Below are 15,433 nucleotides of genomic sequence, written 5' to 3'. Positions count from 1 at the left end.
TCTTAAGACCTTGGGTTCAGATTTATGTGAAGTATAAGAAGCATATTACAGAAACTTACTTAGTATTGGTTTAGCAGACGTCAGTATCTTCTTCACAGAAGCTTAATGTCATGACATGTCCAGAAATGTACATATTGTGTGTGATTATTGTAAACACAGATAGAGAATTTACAGTAACTGAATCGCATCTTCGTATCTAGTGTGCTAGTAGTAAGGAAAATATATGAAAGCACATTAAAAAATATAACAAAGCTATATAAAAAACTTCCTGGCAGATTAAAACTGTGTGCCGGGCCGAGACTCAAACTCGGGACCTTTGCCTTTCGCGGGCAAGTGCGCCACTAACTGAGCTACCCAAGCTCGGCCCGGCACACAGTTTTAATCGGCCAGGAAGATTCATATGAGCGTACACTCCGCTGCAGAGTGAAAATCTCATTCTGAAAGCTATATAAAGTTATATACAATGCATTTGAAAAGCATTGCACCTAGTTCTAATCAATAGAAAGATGGGCTAATCTGCACAATTTCTAAGAGATTAAATGCAATCAAAATAGTGTCTCTTTTTTAATGCAAGTTGATAATTCAACGAGTCTTATGAATTTGGAAGGGAATGTTTATATATTTCAAATTATTTTGAAATGTTCATTTTGTAGCCTTTTTCAACTGTATTCAAATTTTCCATGTTAATCGAGGATATAGGAGGAAGGAAGTGTCTCTCCGTTTTGAGATTCCTGCAAAAATTGACTTATATGAATTCTCGCCGTCTTTGTTGGCCAAGTGCTCAGGAAAGCTGGTCTTAAATGCTTTATCTGTCTGCCGTATACAAAAACTCGGACATTTATTACATTGTATTATATATTCTCCAGGTTTGAGGAACTTGTCATTTTCTCATTACGTTTGAAGAGCATCTCGGTAGCATTATTGGTGGTAAATGATATAGTGAAGTTATATTTTTAAAATATGTTTAAAATAATCACGTACAATATGTACATTTCTGCATATATCATGGGATTTTGTTTCTGTGAAGAAGATATTGATATCTGTTAACCAACACCAAGTAAAGTTTTGTAAGATACTTCCTTCACTTCACATAAATGTATAGCCAAGGTCTAAAATTTATAATATCCCTAATTTTGTAAGCTTCTGATGGTGACAAATTAATTTGTCGAAACTGGCAAAGCATAATAAATATATGTTTGGAACTGGTGACTGAATTTTGTTCTGAAAAATATTTACTACAGTTGCTGATAATTAAAGTTATAAATAAAATAACAGATAATAACTAGCTTTTCTGAATCTCATTCTTCATTTCCAACTAGCTTTCCTCCTTCGCTACATCACTTTCCTTTCATTTACTCCTTTTCTTCTTTTTGAGTAGTTTTGGATCGTTACAGATACCTACTTATAAAAACAAATTTTTTTATTAATGTGCTGTGGAGTGTAAACACAGTAATAATATCTGGGAAACATGGGCTGCCGTTGCTTCTAGAATGGAAATCATACGTAAAATCAGCAACTAATGAAAATATATATTAACATTAAATTGTTATACATTCCTACTGAAATTATTTCCGTTGTCTGATGGTGCACATGAAAAATTACGCTGAGCTATTTCCCAGTTGTAGGTACCTTAGTAAAATATTGATATTAACTCAACACACGGTAATTTGCGTAAATGTAACTCCATATGATTGGTGACTTTCAATTGGAATTGCTCGCGATTTAAAATTAAAATAAAAAATTGTAACTGGTGGCGTTGCCAATAAATTACAGTTTTCGTACTTCAACTAACGTGTCACTAGGAAGCCATTATGACTCTCCCAAACTTCTCACTAAGATATTTGATGAGAACAGGACATCTGTGTTTCCACTTGTAACTGCATTACTTTTCTAAGCCGTACTATGCAATAAATTGTTTGGGTTTTGTAGCCATTTCTTAATTTATTGCTTATTGGTTTCTGACTCGATTTCTTCGGCCGACATTTGTTTAATGATTTTCCTGGCGTTTTGCACGATGATGGAGGGTGAAACTTCGACAACACCAGCTATTCGTGCTGGTGAAACACAAGGAAAATCGATAAAACAACATCGGCCGAGCATCCTGCGACAGTCAATATGTTAGTAGTGTGTATGTTTCATCGAAAGCGCTTTTTGTTGTTATTATTCAAAACAAAATCATTACTGTTTAATCTGTAAATGTTATTTGTCCTAGAAATCGACCCATTCTTTAAAAAGAAAACGTATTCCTTACAAGAACGTCAACATTAACACAGGAAATAATGTTCAAGTTACTGAGCCGTTCGAAAGAGCCAGTTGTTTATAGCGATTTCATCACCTGGCAGTATTCAGTTCACCTTACCCGTGGCCATACCTGTAATAAATCTATAGAGATTCATCATTTACATCATCCACTTGGCCTGCTGGTTGTGTAACAAATGGCCAATGCGCTAATCATACCATAAACGCCGTGCGTTGAATTGGCTAGGAATGCTATCGTCTTTGGCATCATTGTATAAGTTGAGAGAAAGCCAGCTCTTTTAGCCAATGGCGAAGGTCATAAATGTAACTGGAGCACTGAAATATTTCAGCAGAAATGAAAGTTGTTGAGATCAACACAGAGTAGATGTTATTGTTAGAGACCTCTGTAAGCCACAGTCTAGAAAAATGTTTTACAGTATTTGTGGTATACGTTTTGTACGTCATATAAATATCAACAATTTTCACGAATTTTTAATAAGTGCTCCACAGATTATTTAGCGCAATGATTCTTAATTCCCTTCAGACCATGTTTGAAATTTTAGGTTTCAATTGGTAAATATATTTGAAACGTTAACTCGACAATACGTATAAAAAAATAAATAATATGAAGCATGGAAAATTATCCATTTTTGATTCATATGGTGCTGAATAAAACGTTGAAACTGAGAATCAGTTGTCAGATTCGGGAATAAAACTACATCCGTTTCTTCTGATTGCACTCGGCCTGCAATTTAGTAACAGATAAAGTTGTAGATTCTTGTACGTTCAAAACTCCTCCCATTTTCATTAGGCGATATCATCCTGTGCAACACCACAGTATCAGAGCCATATTAATTACACCTGGAACATCGTAAAACGCACAACTTTCTTTTTGTACTGTCCCCTTTAAGGGAAAGAGTACATCAGTAATGCATAGTAGTGATATGTTGAGGATGTTTGTTGATGCACAATCAACTCTATCTAACTACTATACCGTCGAAGGAAAACGGTATATATTGACCTACATTTCCATTACGGCTGACGTTTACATTGTACTGTGTTGTGTGCATCCAAAGATACTTTCTCGACGATTATGTTACGTAAATTGCACTGAAAAGTAATGGCATTGACTAAGTATATTCCTAAACGTATTTTATCGATTTATTGCAGAAATAGCTACGTTCACAGAGGTTAGTGCAATGCAAGTTCATGATCATGTCTTATCTAGCATACCTGCAGTACGCAACCTTTTCCGGACTCCGAAACTTATCGTTACAAAAAAATAGGAATTGCCTTAATAATACAAATTCTCGCTGTACAGATTTGAGAGGGATAGCGCACAATAGTCCTGATAGAATCTCGTTTCAGAACAATACCCTATGACAGAGTGTTGACATGTGAACGTCTTCGCGGCACAAGATTTTCCATTTGCACTTAGAACGTGTTATTGTTGACATGTTTATGCTATGTACTGTTCAATTTAGTGCCACCTCTTGGCTACAAAATCAGCAATATGGCGACCTTACGCTATGTCAGCAACCATTGTGAATGTATGAGGAAATTCTCTTACCTCTGCAGCCGATGGCGAACAAGCCCACCACTCTGATCGCTGTTGCTGTCGTCCCCTGTTTTATGAGCAAGAGCATCTGATAAGGAGCACCAGCAAACATTTCGCGCTTACGGAACGGTGCCGATAAGATACTTGAGATACTCGACATAAACATTGGGAATCCAGATTAAACGACGTGATAACTGAAACATTAACTTCCGGCCATTCAGCTTACTCTCGACAGCTCCTCACCATATCTACCTGAGTTTTTTGACGTAGTAATTTAACTGAAGAAGAAATTTCTGAGAATTTACGTTTCGAGCACAGCATTGTCTGGTAGTGAAACGTAGGCTGCGGGAACACCGGAACAGAAGAGAATTTAAGCATCTGAGATATGGTGTTACAGAAGAATGTTGAAAATTTGGTGGACTGGGAAGGTAAGGACTGAGGACGTTCTCCGGAGAATCGGCGAGAGAAGCAATACATGGAACACACTGACAAGAAGAAGGGACAGGGTGGTAGGACATCTGTTAAGACACCACGGAATAACTTCCACGGTACTAGAGAGAGCTGTAGAGGGTAAAAAGTGTAGAGGAAGACAAAGACTGGAATACATCCAGCAAATAATTGAGGACGTAGGTTGCAAGTACTACTCAGAGATGAAGAGGTTGGCATAGGAGAGGAATTCGTGGTGAGACGCATCAAACAAGTCAGGTGACCGACTTAACTGACCGACTTAACTGTCTGTTTAACTGTATTGTTTCTTTTACTAGTTCTCTTATTTAGTTAAGAATGTTCATCTGCCTCAATTCATCTCAGTTTTGAAATTAATTCACACTACAGTACTGTTTTTAATTTCACAAGTTTCAAACGCACACAGCCATGCTACACCGTATTCTGCGGACCTCATCACTGGAGGGAAATGCAGACGAGAAACACGAACATAAATATTAGAGGAAAGAAGCAGTAGCTAGAAATTAATTGTGTTAACACTAAACTGTTATTAAACCGCTGTATATTGCCTGTGCTTAGTCAGGCTATATACAAACGTAACAAAATAAGATAGAAAACAGCTACTCCTAATAACGTATTGTTGTCCGGTCGATACTGTTGTCTGGTGCTATTTTATCTTCGTGCTCAATGACTGGGATCACGTCACGAATTTAATATCTGCTCTTTATTTGATGTTTCCTATTTTTTCCACTACTTCATGTTCTCGTAGCACTCCTTCATCTTCTTCTCCAGTTGTCTTTTTCTTTCTCCCGTCCATATTGTTGCTGACTACATTTTGCTATTACTACTGATTTTTCTGTGTACCTGGTATATCTCATTAATTTTGTGGAGTCTTTATTGCATCCATTATTTCTCTAATTATCTGTCTTTCGAAAGGGTGCAAAAAGGGCAGCTCGTTTTGTATTATCACGTAATAGGGGAGAGAGTGTGGCAGATATGATACGCGAGTTGGGATGGAAGTCATTAAAGCAAAGACGTTTTTCGTCGCGGCGTGATCTATTTACGAAATTTCAGTCACCAACTTTCTCTTCCGAATGCGAAAATATTTTATTGAGCCCAACCTACATAGGTAGGAATGATCAAAAAATAAAATAAGAGAAATCAGAGCACGAGCAGAAAGGTTTAGGTGTTCGTTTTTTCCGCGCGCTGTTCGGCAGTGGAATGGTAGGGAGATAGTATGATTGTGGTTCGATGAACCCTCTGCCAAGCACTTAAATGTGAATTGCAGAGTAATCATGTAGATGTAGATGTATCAATTCTGCCTAGCTTGTAATTAACTGTTAAGTACTCATCCCTAAACATTTTGGTCTTATTCTGTGGTATAGTGTTTTACTTTAGCATTTATACAGATGCTGTTCTTGTTTCAGATATTTTTAGTTCATGTGTATAATCTTGTCATTTTTCTGAGTCTTAAATCTATTGCAAATCTTTCAGTCCGTTCTTCTGTCTCATTTCTCCAATATATTTAAATTCATTAAGTCAATCCATTGTTCACAGAAGTGTTTCTATTTATTTTTGTGCTCTTTTATATGTCTCGTGAATTTTGTTTTTCACCTAAAACTCTGAGCCTTGTTCTCCTGCCTCGTCTTACTAGTAGATTTATCTGAGTAACTGCTTGTGTCACATTTTCTGAGAGAATTGCAAAATCATCCTCAAAAGTCAGTCAGTTTGCATTAATTGCATTAGACTTTCTTCCTAGAATTAATAGTTAAATGATGTATTTTTAAACTCCTAATTGCAGATCCTTACAATATTTTTAAAAATACGCCTAGTAAGAGTGAAAAGCAATCCGCTTGTTTTACGCTAATTTTTAATTTAAAGAACTGAGACATTTAACCCATATAAGTAACTTCAGTTATTGTATGTGGTAGAGATTCACGAATTTTTTTTTACTATTTTTTAAAATAATAAATTTGTCCGTTGATTTTACCTATTGTTTCTTTGCTACTGAATGAAATATGGTACTTATCTACGTTTCTGGTAAGCATTTTGTAATGAATCATTAATTTCAAGTTAAAATATGTAAAATTAGAAGGAAGGTAAGCGTTGGTCGTAATTTTGATGATTTATAACAGCAAAATCGATTTCCGATCACATAATGATCATCTTCAGTGCTTTAGCGTACAAATTAAAGCTCGTAGGCACTGGTGTCTAGGCCGGCCGTTGTGGCCTTTGTGGTTCTAGGCGCTTCCGTCTGGAACCGCGTGACCGCTACGGTCACAGGTTCTAATCCTGCCTCGGGCATGGATGTGTGTGATGTTCTTAGGTTAGTTAGGTTTAAGTAGTTCTAAGTTCTAGGGGACTGACGACCACAGATGTTAAAGTCCCATAGTGCTCAGAACCATTTGAATCGTTTTGAACTGGTGTCTAGTTATTATCAGTAACAAAAGCTATGAAACGATCACAATATTATGATAATAATGTGATCGAAAACCTATTTTGCTGTTAATAAATCATCAAAATTACGGCCAACGCTGACCGATGGAGTCACCAATCAATTAAAAATATGTGCTACGCGGTATCTACTGCTTCAGAAATGACACTGATATTTTCCCAGTTGTTTCTTTTAATTTTGTAGCTGACGGGAGGAAGTGACACACCTGTGTATCTGTTTGCATTTTGTTCGTTTCCCTTTTTATGTAAAGGGTAGGTTAAGGCTATTTTCCAGTCTTCTGGAATTTTATGGCCTCAGAAAGCAAGTGTAGGTCTTTAATAACCTTTCTTTTTGGCAGTTTCAATTAGCTTTTCTATTAGCTTTTTTACTTTTCAATCTCATGAAATGCGCCATTGGAGGAAAATCTTGTTCAACATTTTCTAGCATTGCTAAAGCTTATAATTTAACTGTTGGAACTGAAAAGTTTATTTGTTAGCCTTTGTTTTTAAAAAAGTCTCTTTTGTGTAACACCATGAGTTGCTAACAAACAACTTTTTATTTTCTTCTAGTTTCAAATATCTGATCATCATCATCGTGCAACATAAAAATTGATATTTAACCGTGTATGCCATCATTATTGCTGAGGCGTCAGTTATAGAAACAAAATTGTAAGAATACGTTATAAGTGACAGTTGTCAAAAGGGTAAAATGGAGTAATACTTTCGGATAATCTTCATTCAGACAGTTCAACGGAAAATGATCATGTGAAGGAGCAAGTAAGAAATATAGACAACCTTACATTACTTCTGAAGATTTTGTGTTGCGTCAGTGTGTGCTCGTTCTGACGCAGTACACCTAGCAGTTTGTCTCATGGAAATACCTGTGTGGCCAGGCAAGTGGAAGGCAAGCAGCTGCTGCTGTTTTGCGAGAGAGTTGAGATTATTGTTCAGGGTCTACCAACCGATTGTAAGCGGAATTTTGGCGTCTTCCTTTGAGATAAGGGCTAAATTTCGTCGTGACAGCACTCTCCTTCTTCGGATTCAGCGTCCTAAGAATAGAATTCTGTAAATCAGTAGTGGGGCCAGATGATGTCGCCTATAGCGTCCCTCGATTCACATTCAGATTCTCGTTACAAACAGGAGATTTTGGCTCGAAATTCTTTCTGGATCGGATTTTTACGTCTCAAGATAGATTATAAATGAATTTATGGTAAAACCAGAAGAAAAACCGTAACTTTATTACAGAAGAAACAAATGTTTCTAAAAAATGAGTCTGATTATTCATTTAAGAGTATTTTGCATCAGTGATTGTGTACCTTGGACGTTACAATAACAGTGAAGGCCATATTTGTTTTTATTGCCACGTTTGCAGTCGTTGCCGGCCGCGGTGGTCTCGCGGTTCTAGGCGCGCAGTCCGGAACCGCGCGACTGCTACGCTCGCAGGTTCGAATCCTGCCTCGGGCATGGATGTCTGTGATGTCCTTAGGTTAGTTAGGTTTAAGTAGTTCTAAGTTCTAGGGGACTGATGACCACAGATGTTAAGTCCCATAGTGCTCAGAGCCATTTTTGCAGTCGTAAATTTTAAAGTTCTCTTTGTCGCGATTCTTATAGGCGAAGCTTTTGCTATCATGAAACTTTCTGCAAATTATGTATATGTATATCTGGATTTATGGACTGTCTCAAGTTTATATCTTGCAGATAAATATCTTTTACTACGAAAGTGAGCAGTTTCGAAATCATCTCATCTTCCATTCGAATGAAATCATGAACCGAATCACGATGCTGAAATTTCTGTGATGAAGTACGTTACTTCGAAGTGCTAGTAGTCAATGCATCATGGAGAATACGGGTATGGATGCACAAGCTGACATTAGGGGCTATACCTTCGCTACATTCAATTTAAAACCGAAAATGGGACTATGGGGTACTAGTTCGTATCTCTGATCGTTATACAGTATTATGTAGTGCTCGTCTACCAGCAGTTCGCTGTACAAGCCATCGACGAGTCCAGACGCTTCTTCGAGGGTTTTTCCGCTCATCTCAGACATTCGCCAAAAGAGTTAACGCAGGCATTTTATGCGCGTCCATTTTCGAAAAGAAACTGTGTCGTTTGCGAGCCAAACAACGCTGTCAAAGACCGCTAGACAGGGCTCGAGCGAAAACCACGTCGCAGACGCTCGTGAAGTCAATGTTGGCTGTCTACTTCCGTGTGAGGACGATTTTAAAATGAGTCAGAAGGACGTCGGAAGAGCGAGGTAGGTATACGAGCATCTGCAAAAAAGATTTAGGTCTTATGTACTGTTATAACCAGCATTTTTTTTGTTTTTCTGAATATCGTAATTCGGTAATTGGCCTGCTGTTTTATCACACAACATTTTTTAGCATTTCTGTTTTGTTAGTCACTTTTATTTATGAAATTCTGCCATATAATTTGCATCTCGGAACGGTGGTAAATTGCTTGGATGTAAATATGGAACTAGTCTAGTCACATATTCTCTATAAAAGTCTCACTTTCGTTGACATTTATTCATTACTTGCTTTGATCTATCATGTTGTGTTATAATTACGCTTTTGCTCTGTGAGTTTGTAAAATACATCTTACAGGTCGTCTGACTGTTACAGAAGTGTTTATAAAATGACTTTTATGTTAGTAATATGAATATTTATATATGTGTTTCGAGAGAGAGAGAGAGAGAGACTGATTTTTGATTGAGATTTTTACTTTAAGTCGTAACTGGTAGCTAAATTTTGGTTGCTGCCTCCTTGAATGATCAGCTTCTGCACCAGTTGGTGACGTATTACAATTTCGAGGAAGTTATTGTTCTTTAAGGTTTAAAATACGACTCTGTTAGTTACTTGGCCGTATTACGGATAGCTTTGAGCCCAAGTTTTCGTAGCTTTTCATACCTAAGGGACCACTGTTGCATGTAAATAAGATCCAACAGCAATCTGCTTTTCGTGAGAAAAGGAGATTGCTTAGCACACCAACTTCCTTCAGACTACACGTCCTGCTGCATCAGAGTTGGTCAGTGGAGTTCAGCACCGTAGTATTATACAAGAACATGACCCAATTACTGCAATTAAGAAATTGTGAGAGGTTGTTACGTATTGAATGAAAACTATAGAGAATGCAAGAGAATGCATTTCCTTTCCTGTATGTTAGTGAACTTTTTTACACTTACAGTTCTGTCGACTGATAGCCGGCGACGGCAATGAAGTTCACCTCCTTTTCTAAAAACAAGATATTTCTATTCTTCACTTCCAGAAAATTTGTATACATAAATGTTTGGCAACTATTACACATACTTTACTGAAATAGCAATTTTCATTAAATGTAACAAAACGTTCTGGGCGACGGCCTAGCAACACGTCCTCTTTCCACAAGATACAGATTAACAGTCCTCTTTTTTTTTAATAAATCAATTGTCTCTTTTTTTTAGTCCATACTCAGAGATTCACAACTATTATCGTTGCGGGGAGGGGATTGTGCGCGTAAGAGTTTGTTGTTGTCCAGCTGCGCTTCACTTCAAGTACTTTTTGAATCAAATTTAGATGTATGGTATTTACATACGTTACTGAGCTTCTCAGAATAAAATCAGGCACAAATTAATTTAAAAAAAGGGCAGTGAGGATCACATAACATACGAGGCTGCCATTGGTTTACCTCCCGATACTGAACAATACCCTTAGAATGGAATTATAAGCCTCAACCTGGCGTACAAGAAAACTAAAACTTCCAGCATTCATAGTCTATACTTTCGCCACTTCTTACATGTTGTTGTTAACTTACTTTTGTTTCCCTTTACTTCCTTGGAGTGATATACCTTCGAATGAACCTTGTGTGCTTCACCAAATCAAAAGTGGACTCAAAATCAAATATACTGACTGAAAAAAAAAAATCACAGCACCATGAACAAATTGTGCGACATAAACGAAAGTTGGTAGGCTTATTTCTACGTTTCACGCTATTCGCTTAAGAGTGGCGCTAGTACGGTTGTACGAAAATCGGCATCCAGACGCCCAAGTGGCCAAGTGACACTACCGAGAGGGAAAATCATAGTGTTCGGTGTATGGCCCTGGCGCATCGTACCGCATTTGCAGCAGCAATTTGAGCATCAATTGGCATCACAGTGACACAACGAACTGTTACAAAATGGTTACTTCAAGGACAGCGCCGAGAAAACTGCCATATACACTACTGGCCACTAAAATTGCTACACCACGAAGATGACGTGCTACAGACGTGAAATTTAACCGACAGGAAGAAGATGCTGTGATATGCAAATGATTAGCTTGTCAGAGCATTCACACAAGGTTGGCGCCGGTGGTGACACCTACAACGTGCTGACATGAGGAAAGTTTCCAATCGATTTCTCATACACAAACAGCAGTTGGCCGGCGTTGCCAGGTGAAACGTTGCTGTGTTGCCTCGTGTAAGGAGAAGAAATGCGTACCATCACGTTTCCGACTTTGATAAAGGTTGGATTGTAGCCAATCGCGATTGCGGTTTATCGTATCGCGACATTGCTGCTCGCGTTGGTCGAGATACAATGACTGTTAGCAGAATATGGAATCGGTGGGTCCAGGAGGGTAATACGGAACGCCGTGCTGGATTCCAACGGCCTCGTATTACTAGCAGTCGAGATGACAGGCATCTTATCCGCATGGCTGTAACGGATCGTGCTGCCACGTCTCGATCCCAGAGTCAACAGATGGGGACGTTTGCAAGACAACAACCATCTGCGCGAAAGTTCGAAGACGTTTACAGCAGCATAGACTGTCAGCTCGGAGACCATGGCTGCGTTTCCCCTTGGCGCTGCATCAGAGACAGGAGCGCCTGCGATGGTGTACTCAACGACGAACCTGGGTGCACGAATGGCAAAACGTCATTTTTTCGGATGAATCCAGGTTCTGTTTACAGCATCATGATGGTCGCATCCGTGTTTGGCGACATCGCGGTGAACGCACAGTGGAATCGTGTATTCGTCATCGCCATACTGGCGTATCACCCTGTGTGATGGTATGGAATGCCATTGGTTACACGTCTCGGTCACCTCTTGTTTGCATTGATGGCACTTTGAACAGTGGACGTTACATTTCAGATGTGTTAAGACCCTTCATTCGATCCCTGCGAAACCCTACATTTCAGCAGGATAATTCCCGACCGCATGTTGCAGGTCCTGTACGGGCCTTTCTGGATACAGAAAATGTTCGATTGGTGCCCTGGCCAGCACATTCTCCAGATCTCTCACGAACTGAAAACGTCTGGTCAATGGTGGCCGAGCAACTGGCTCGTCACAATACGCCAGTCACTACTCTTGATGAACTGTGGTATCGTGTCGAAGCTGCATGGGCAGCTGTACCTGTAAACGCCATCCAAGCTCTGTTTCATTCAATGTCCAGACGTATCAAGGCCGTTATTACGGCCAGAAGTGGTTGTTCTGGGTACTGATTTCTGAGCATCTATGCATCCCAATTGCGTGAAATGTAATCACATGTCAGTTATAGTATAATATATTTGTCCACTGAATACCCTTTTATCATCTACATTTCTCTTAGTGTAGCAATTTTAATGGCCAGTAGTGTATCTTGCATTCCCCTGACGCCAAAAAAATGGTGCAAATGGCTCTGAGCACTTTGGGACTTAACATCTGTGGTCATCAGTCCCTTAGAACTTAGAACTACTTAAACCTAACTAACCTAAGGACAGCACACAACACCCAGTCATCACGAGGCAGATAAAGTCCCTGACCCCGCCGGGAATCGAACCCGGGAACCCGAGCGTGGGAAGCGAGAACGCTACCACACGACCACGAGCTGTGGGCCCCTGACACCAACCACAGCGATATGCGACTTCAGTGGTGTGAAGCAGGGTGGCATTTCCTGGATATAAATTATCACATTTTCAGTTCATTAACCTGCAGTCTAGCCATGTTAACAATTAAATCTGTTACCTAGACCAATGTATTACTGAAATTTCATAACTCTACATGAATTATTTTTGGTGTTGCGATTTTTTTTTCTAACAGTGCATAAAATATTTCATTCAATGAACACAGATTAATAATAGAAAACCTGTAGATCATTAAGACAGAAAGGAATTCATTAGTGAAGGTAGTATCTGTTCCCGAAAGAACATGTACCATTGATGACTGTGCAGCTTCTCTAGAATGAAATGATAAATCGTCGCCCTAGCTGCAGGCGGACTGTTATCTGTGCCCTCGGTGGCTTAGATGGATAGAGCGTATGCTAGGTAAGTAGGAGATTCAGGTTTCGAGTCCCAGTCTGGGCACATTTTCAGCATGTCCCCAATGATGTATATCAACGCCTGTGTGCAGCTAGGATTTCGATTTAATTACCATTGAATTCATTAGTATTACTAGTTATGAGTACAGTAGCGAAATGAAGAGATATTTTTTGGATGCCCAAGGAGTGTGTTGAACCATTCTTTTATACACTCCTGGAAATTGAAATAAGAACACCGTGAATTCATTGTCCCAGGAAGGGGAAACTTTATTGACACATTCCTGGGGTCAGATACATCACATGATAACACTGACAGAGCCACAGGCACATAGACACAGGCAACAGAGCATGCACAATGTCGGCACTAGTACAGTGTATATCCACCTTTCGCAGCAATGCAGGCTGCTATTCTCCCATGGAGACGATCGTAGAGATGCTGGATGTAGTCCTGTGGAACGGCTTGCCATGCCATTTCCACCTGGCGCCTCAGTTGGACCAGCGTTCGTGCTGGACGTGCAGACCGCGTGAGACGACGCTTCATCCAGTCCCAAACATGCTCAATGGGGGACAGATCCGGAGATCTTGCTGGCCAGGGTAGTTGACTTACACCTTCTAGAGCACGTTGGGTGGCACGGGATACATGCGGACGTGCATTGTCCTGTTGGAACAGCAGGTTCCCTTGCCGGTCTAGGAATGGTAGAACGATGGGTTCGATGACGGTTTGGATGTACCGTGCACTATTCAGTGTCCCCTCGACGATCACCAGTGGTGTACGGCCAGTGTAGGAGATCGCTCCCCACACCATGATGCCGGGTGTTGGCCCTGTGTGCCTCGGTCGTATGCAGTCCTGATTGTGGCGCTCACCTGCACGGCGCCAAACACGCATACGACCATCATTGGCACCAAGGCAGAAGCGACTCTCATCGCTGAAGACGACACGTCTCCATTCGGCCCTCCATTCACGCCTGTCGCGACACCACTGGAGGCGGGCTGCACGATGTTGGGGCGTGAGCGGAAGACGGCCTAACGGTGTGCGGGACCGTAGCCCAGCTTCATGGAGACGGTTGCGAATGGTCCTCGCCGATACCCCAGGAGCAACAGTGTCCCTAATTTGCTGGGAAGTGGCGGTGCGGTCCCCTACGGCACTGCGTAGGATCCTACGGTCTTGGCGTGCATCCGTGCGTCGCTGCGGTCCGGTCCCAGGTCGACGGGCACGTGCACCTTCCGCCGACCACTGGCGACAACATCGATGTACTGTGGAGACCTCACGCCCCACGTGTTGAGCAATTCGGCGGTACGTCCACCCGGCCTCCCGCATGCCCACTATACGCCCTCGCTCAAAGTCCGTCAACTGCACATACGGTTCACGTCCACGCTGTCGCGGCATGCTACCAGTGTTAAAGACTGCGATGGAGCTCCGTATGCCACGGCAAACTGGCTGACACTGACGGCGGCGGTGCACAAATGCTGCGCAGCTAGCGCCATTCGACGGCCAACACCGCGGTTCCTGGTGTGTCCGCTGTGCCGTGCGTGTGATCATTGCTTGTACAGCCCTCTCGCAGTGTCCGGAGCAAGTATGGTGGGTCTGACACACCGGTGTCAATGTGTTCTTTTTTCCATTTCCAGGAGTGTAGTAATAAATGGAAGTTGTAAGAATACACAGACCTTCTTGTTTTTAAACAAATATAAAGGCGAAGAAGACTCTGATAACTGATTCCAATAAGAATGACGTCCAAAGAACTTTGTTGTTGTGGTCCTCAGTCCTGAGACTGGTTTGATGCAGCTCTCCATGCTACTCTATACTGTGCAAGCTTCTTCATCTCCCAGTACCTAATGCCACCTACGTCCTTCTGAATCTGCTTAGTGTATTCATCTCTTGGTCTCCCCCTACGATTTTTACCCTCCACGCTGCCCTCCAATACTAAATTGGTGATCCCTTGATGCCTCAGAACATCTCCTATCAACCGATCCCTTCTTCTGGTCAAGTTGTGCCACAAAATTCTCTTCTCCCCAATCCTATTCAATACTTCCTCATTAGTTATGTGATCTACCCATCTAATCTTCAGCATTCTTCTGTAGCACCACATTACGAAAGCTTCTATTCTCTTCTTGTCCAAACTATTTACCGTCCAGGTTTCACTTCCATACATGGCAACACTCCATACAAATACTTTCAGAAATGACTTCCTGACACTTAAATCTATACTCGATGTTAACAAATTTCTCTTCTTCAGAAACGCTTTCCTTCCCATTGCCAGTCAACATTTTATATCCTCTCAACTTCGACCATCATCAGTTATTTTGCTCCCCAAATAGCAAAACTCCTTTACTACTTTAAGTGTCTCATTTCCTAATCTAATACCCTCAACATCACCCGACTTAATTCGACTATATTCCATTATCCTCGTTTTGCTTTTGTTGACGTTCATCTTATATCCTCCCTTCAAGACACCATCCATTCCGTTCAACTGCTCCTCCAAGTCCTTTGCTGTCTCTGACAGAATTACAATGTCA

General features: G+C 40.7%; 1 protein-coding gene across 1 annotated transcript in view; it reads right to left on the bottom strand.

Annotated features, from left to right (window-relative positions):
- Positions 1–3,908, bottom strand: part of LOC126088205 (cytochrome P450 6k1-like) — an 82,534-nt gene extending 78,626 nt beyond the window's left edge. The window contains exon 1 of the mRNA XM_049906331.1: positions 3,809–3,908. Within this exon, the coding sequence (XP_049762288.1) occupies positions 3,809–3,908 (100 nt within the window). The remainder of the gene's footprint in view (positions 1–3,808) is intronic.
- Between the last annotated feature and the right edge of the window lie 11,525 nt (positions 3,909–15,433).

Source organism: Schistocerca cancellata, chromosome 6, assembly GCF_023864275.1.
Source record: "Schistocerca cancellata isolate TAMUIC-IGC-003103 chromosome 6, iqSchCanc2.1, whole genome shotgun sequence".
Taxonomy (NCBI): Eukaryota; Metazoa; Arthropoda; class Insecta; order Orthoptera; family Acrididae; genus Schistocerca; species Schistocerca cancellata.
The sequence above is the reverse complement of the archived record's forward strand: the minus strand, read 5'-3'. Positions and strand labels throughout refer to the sequence as shown.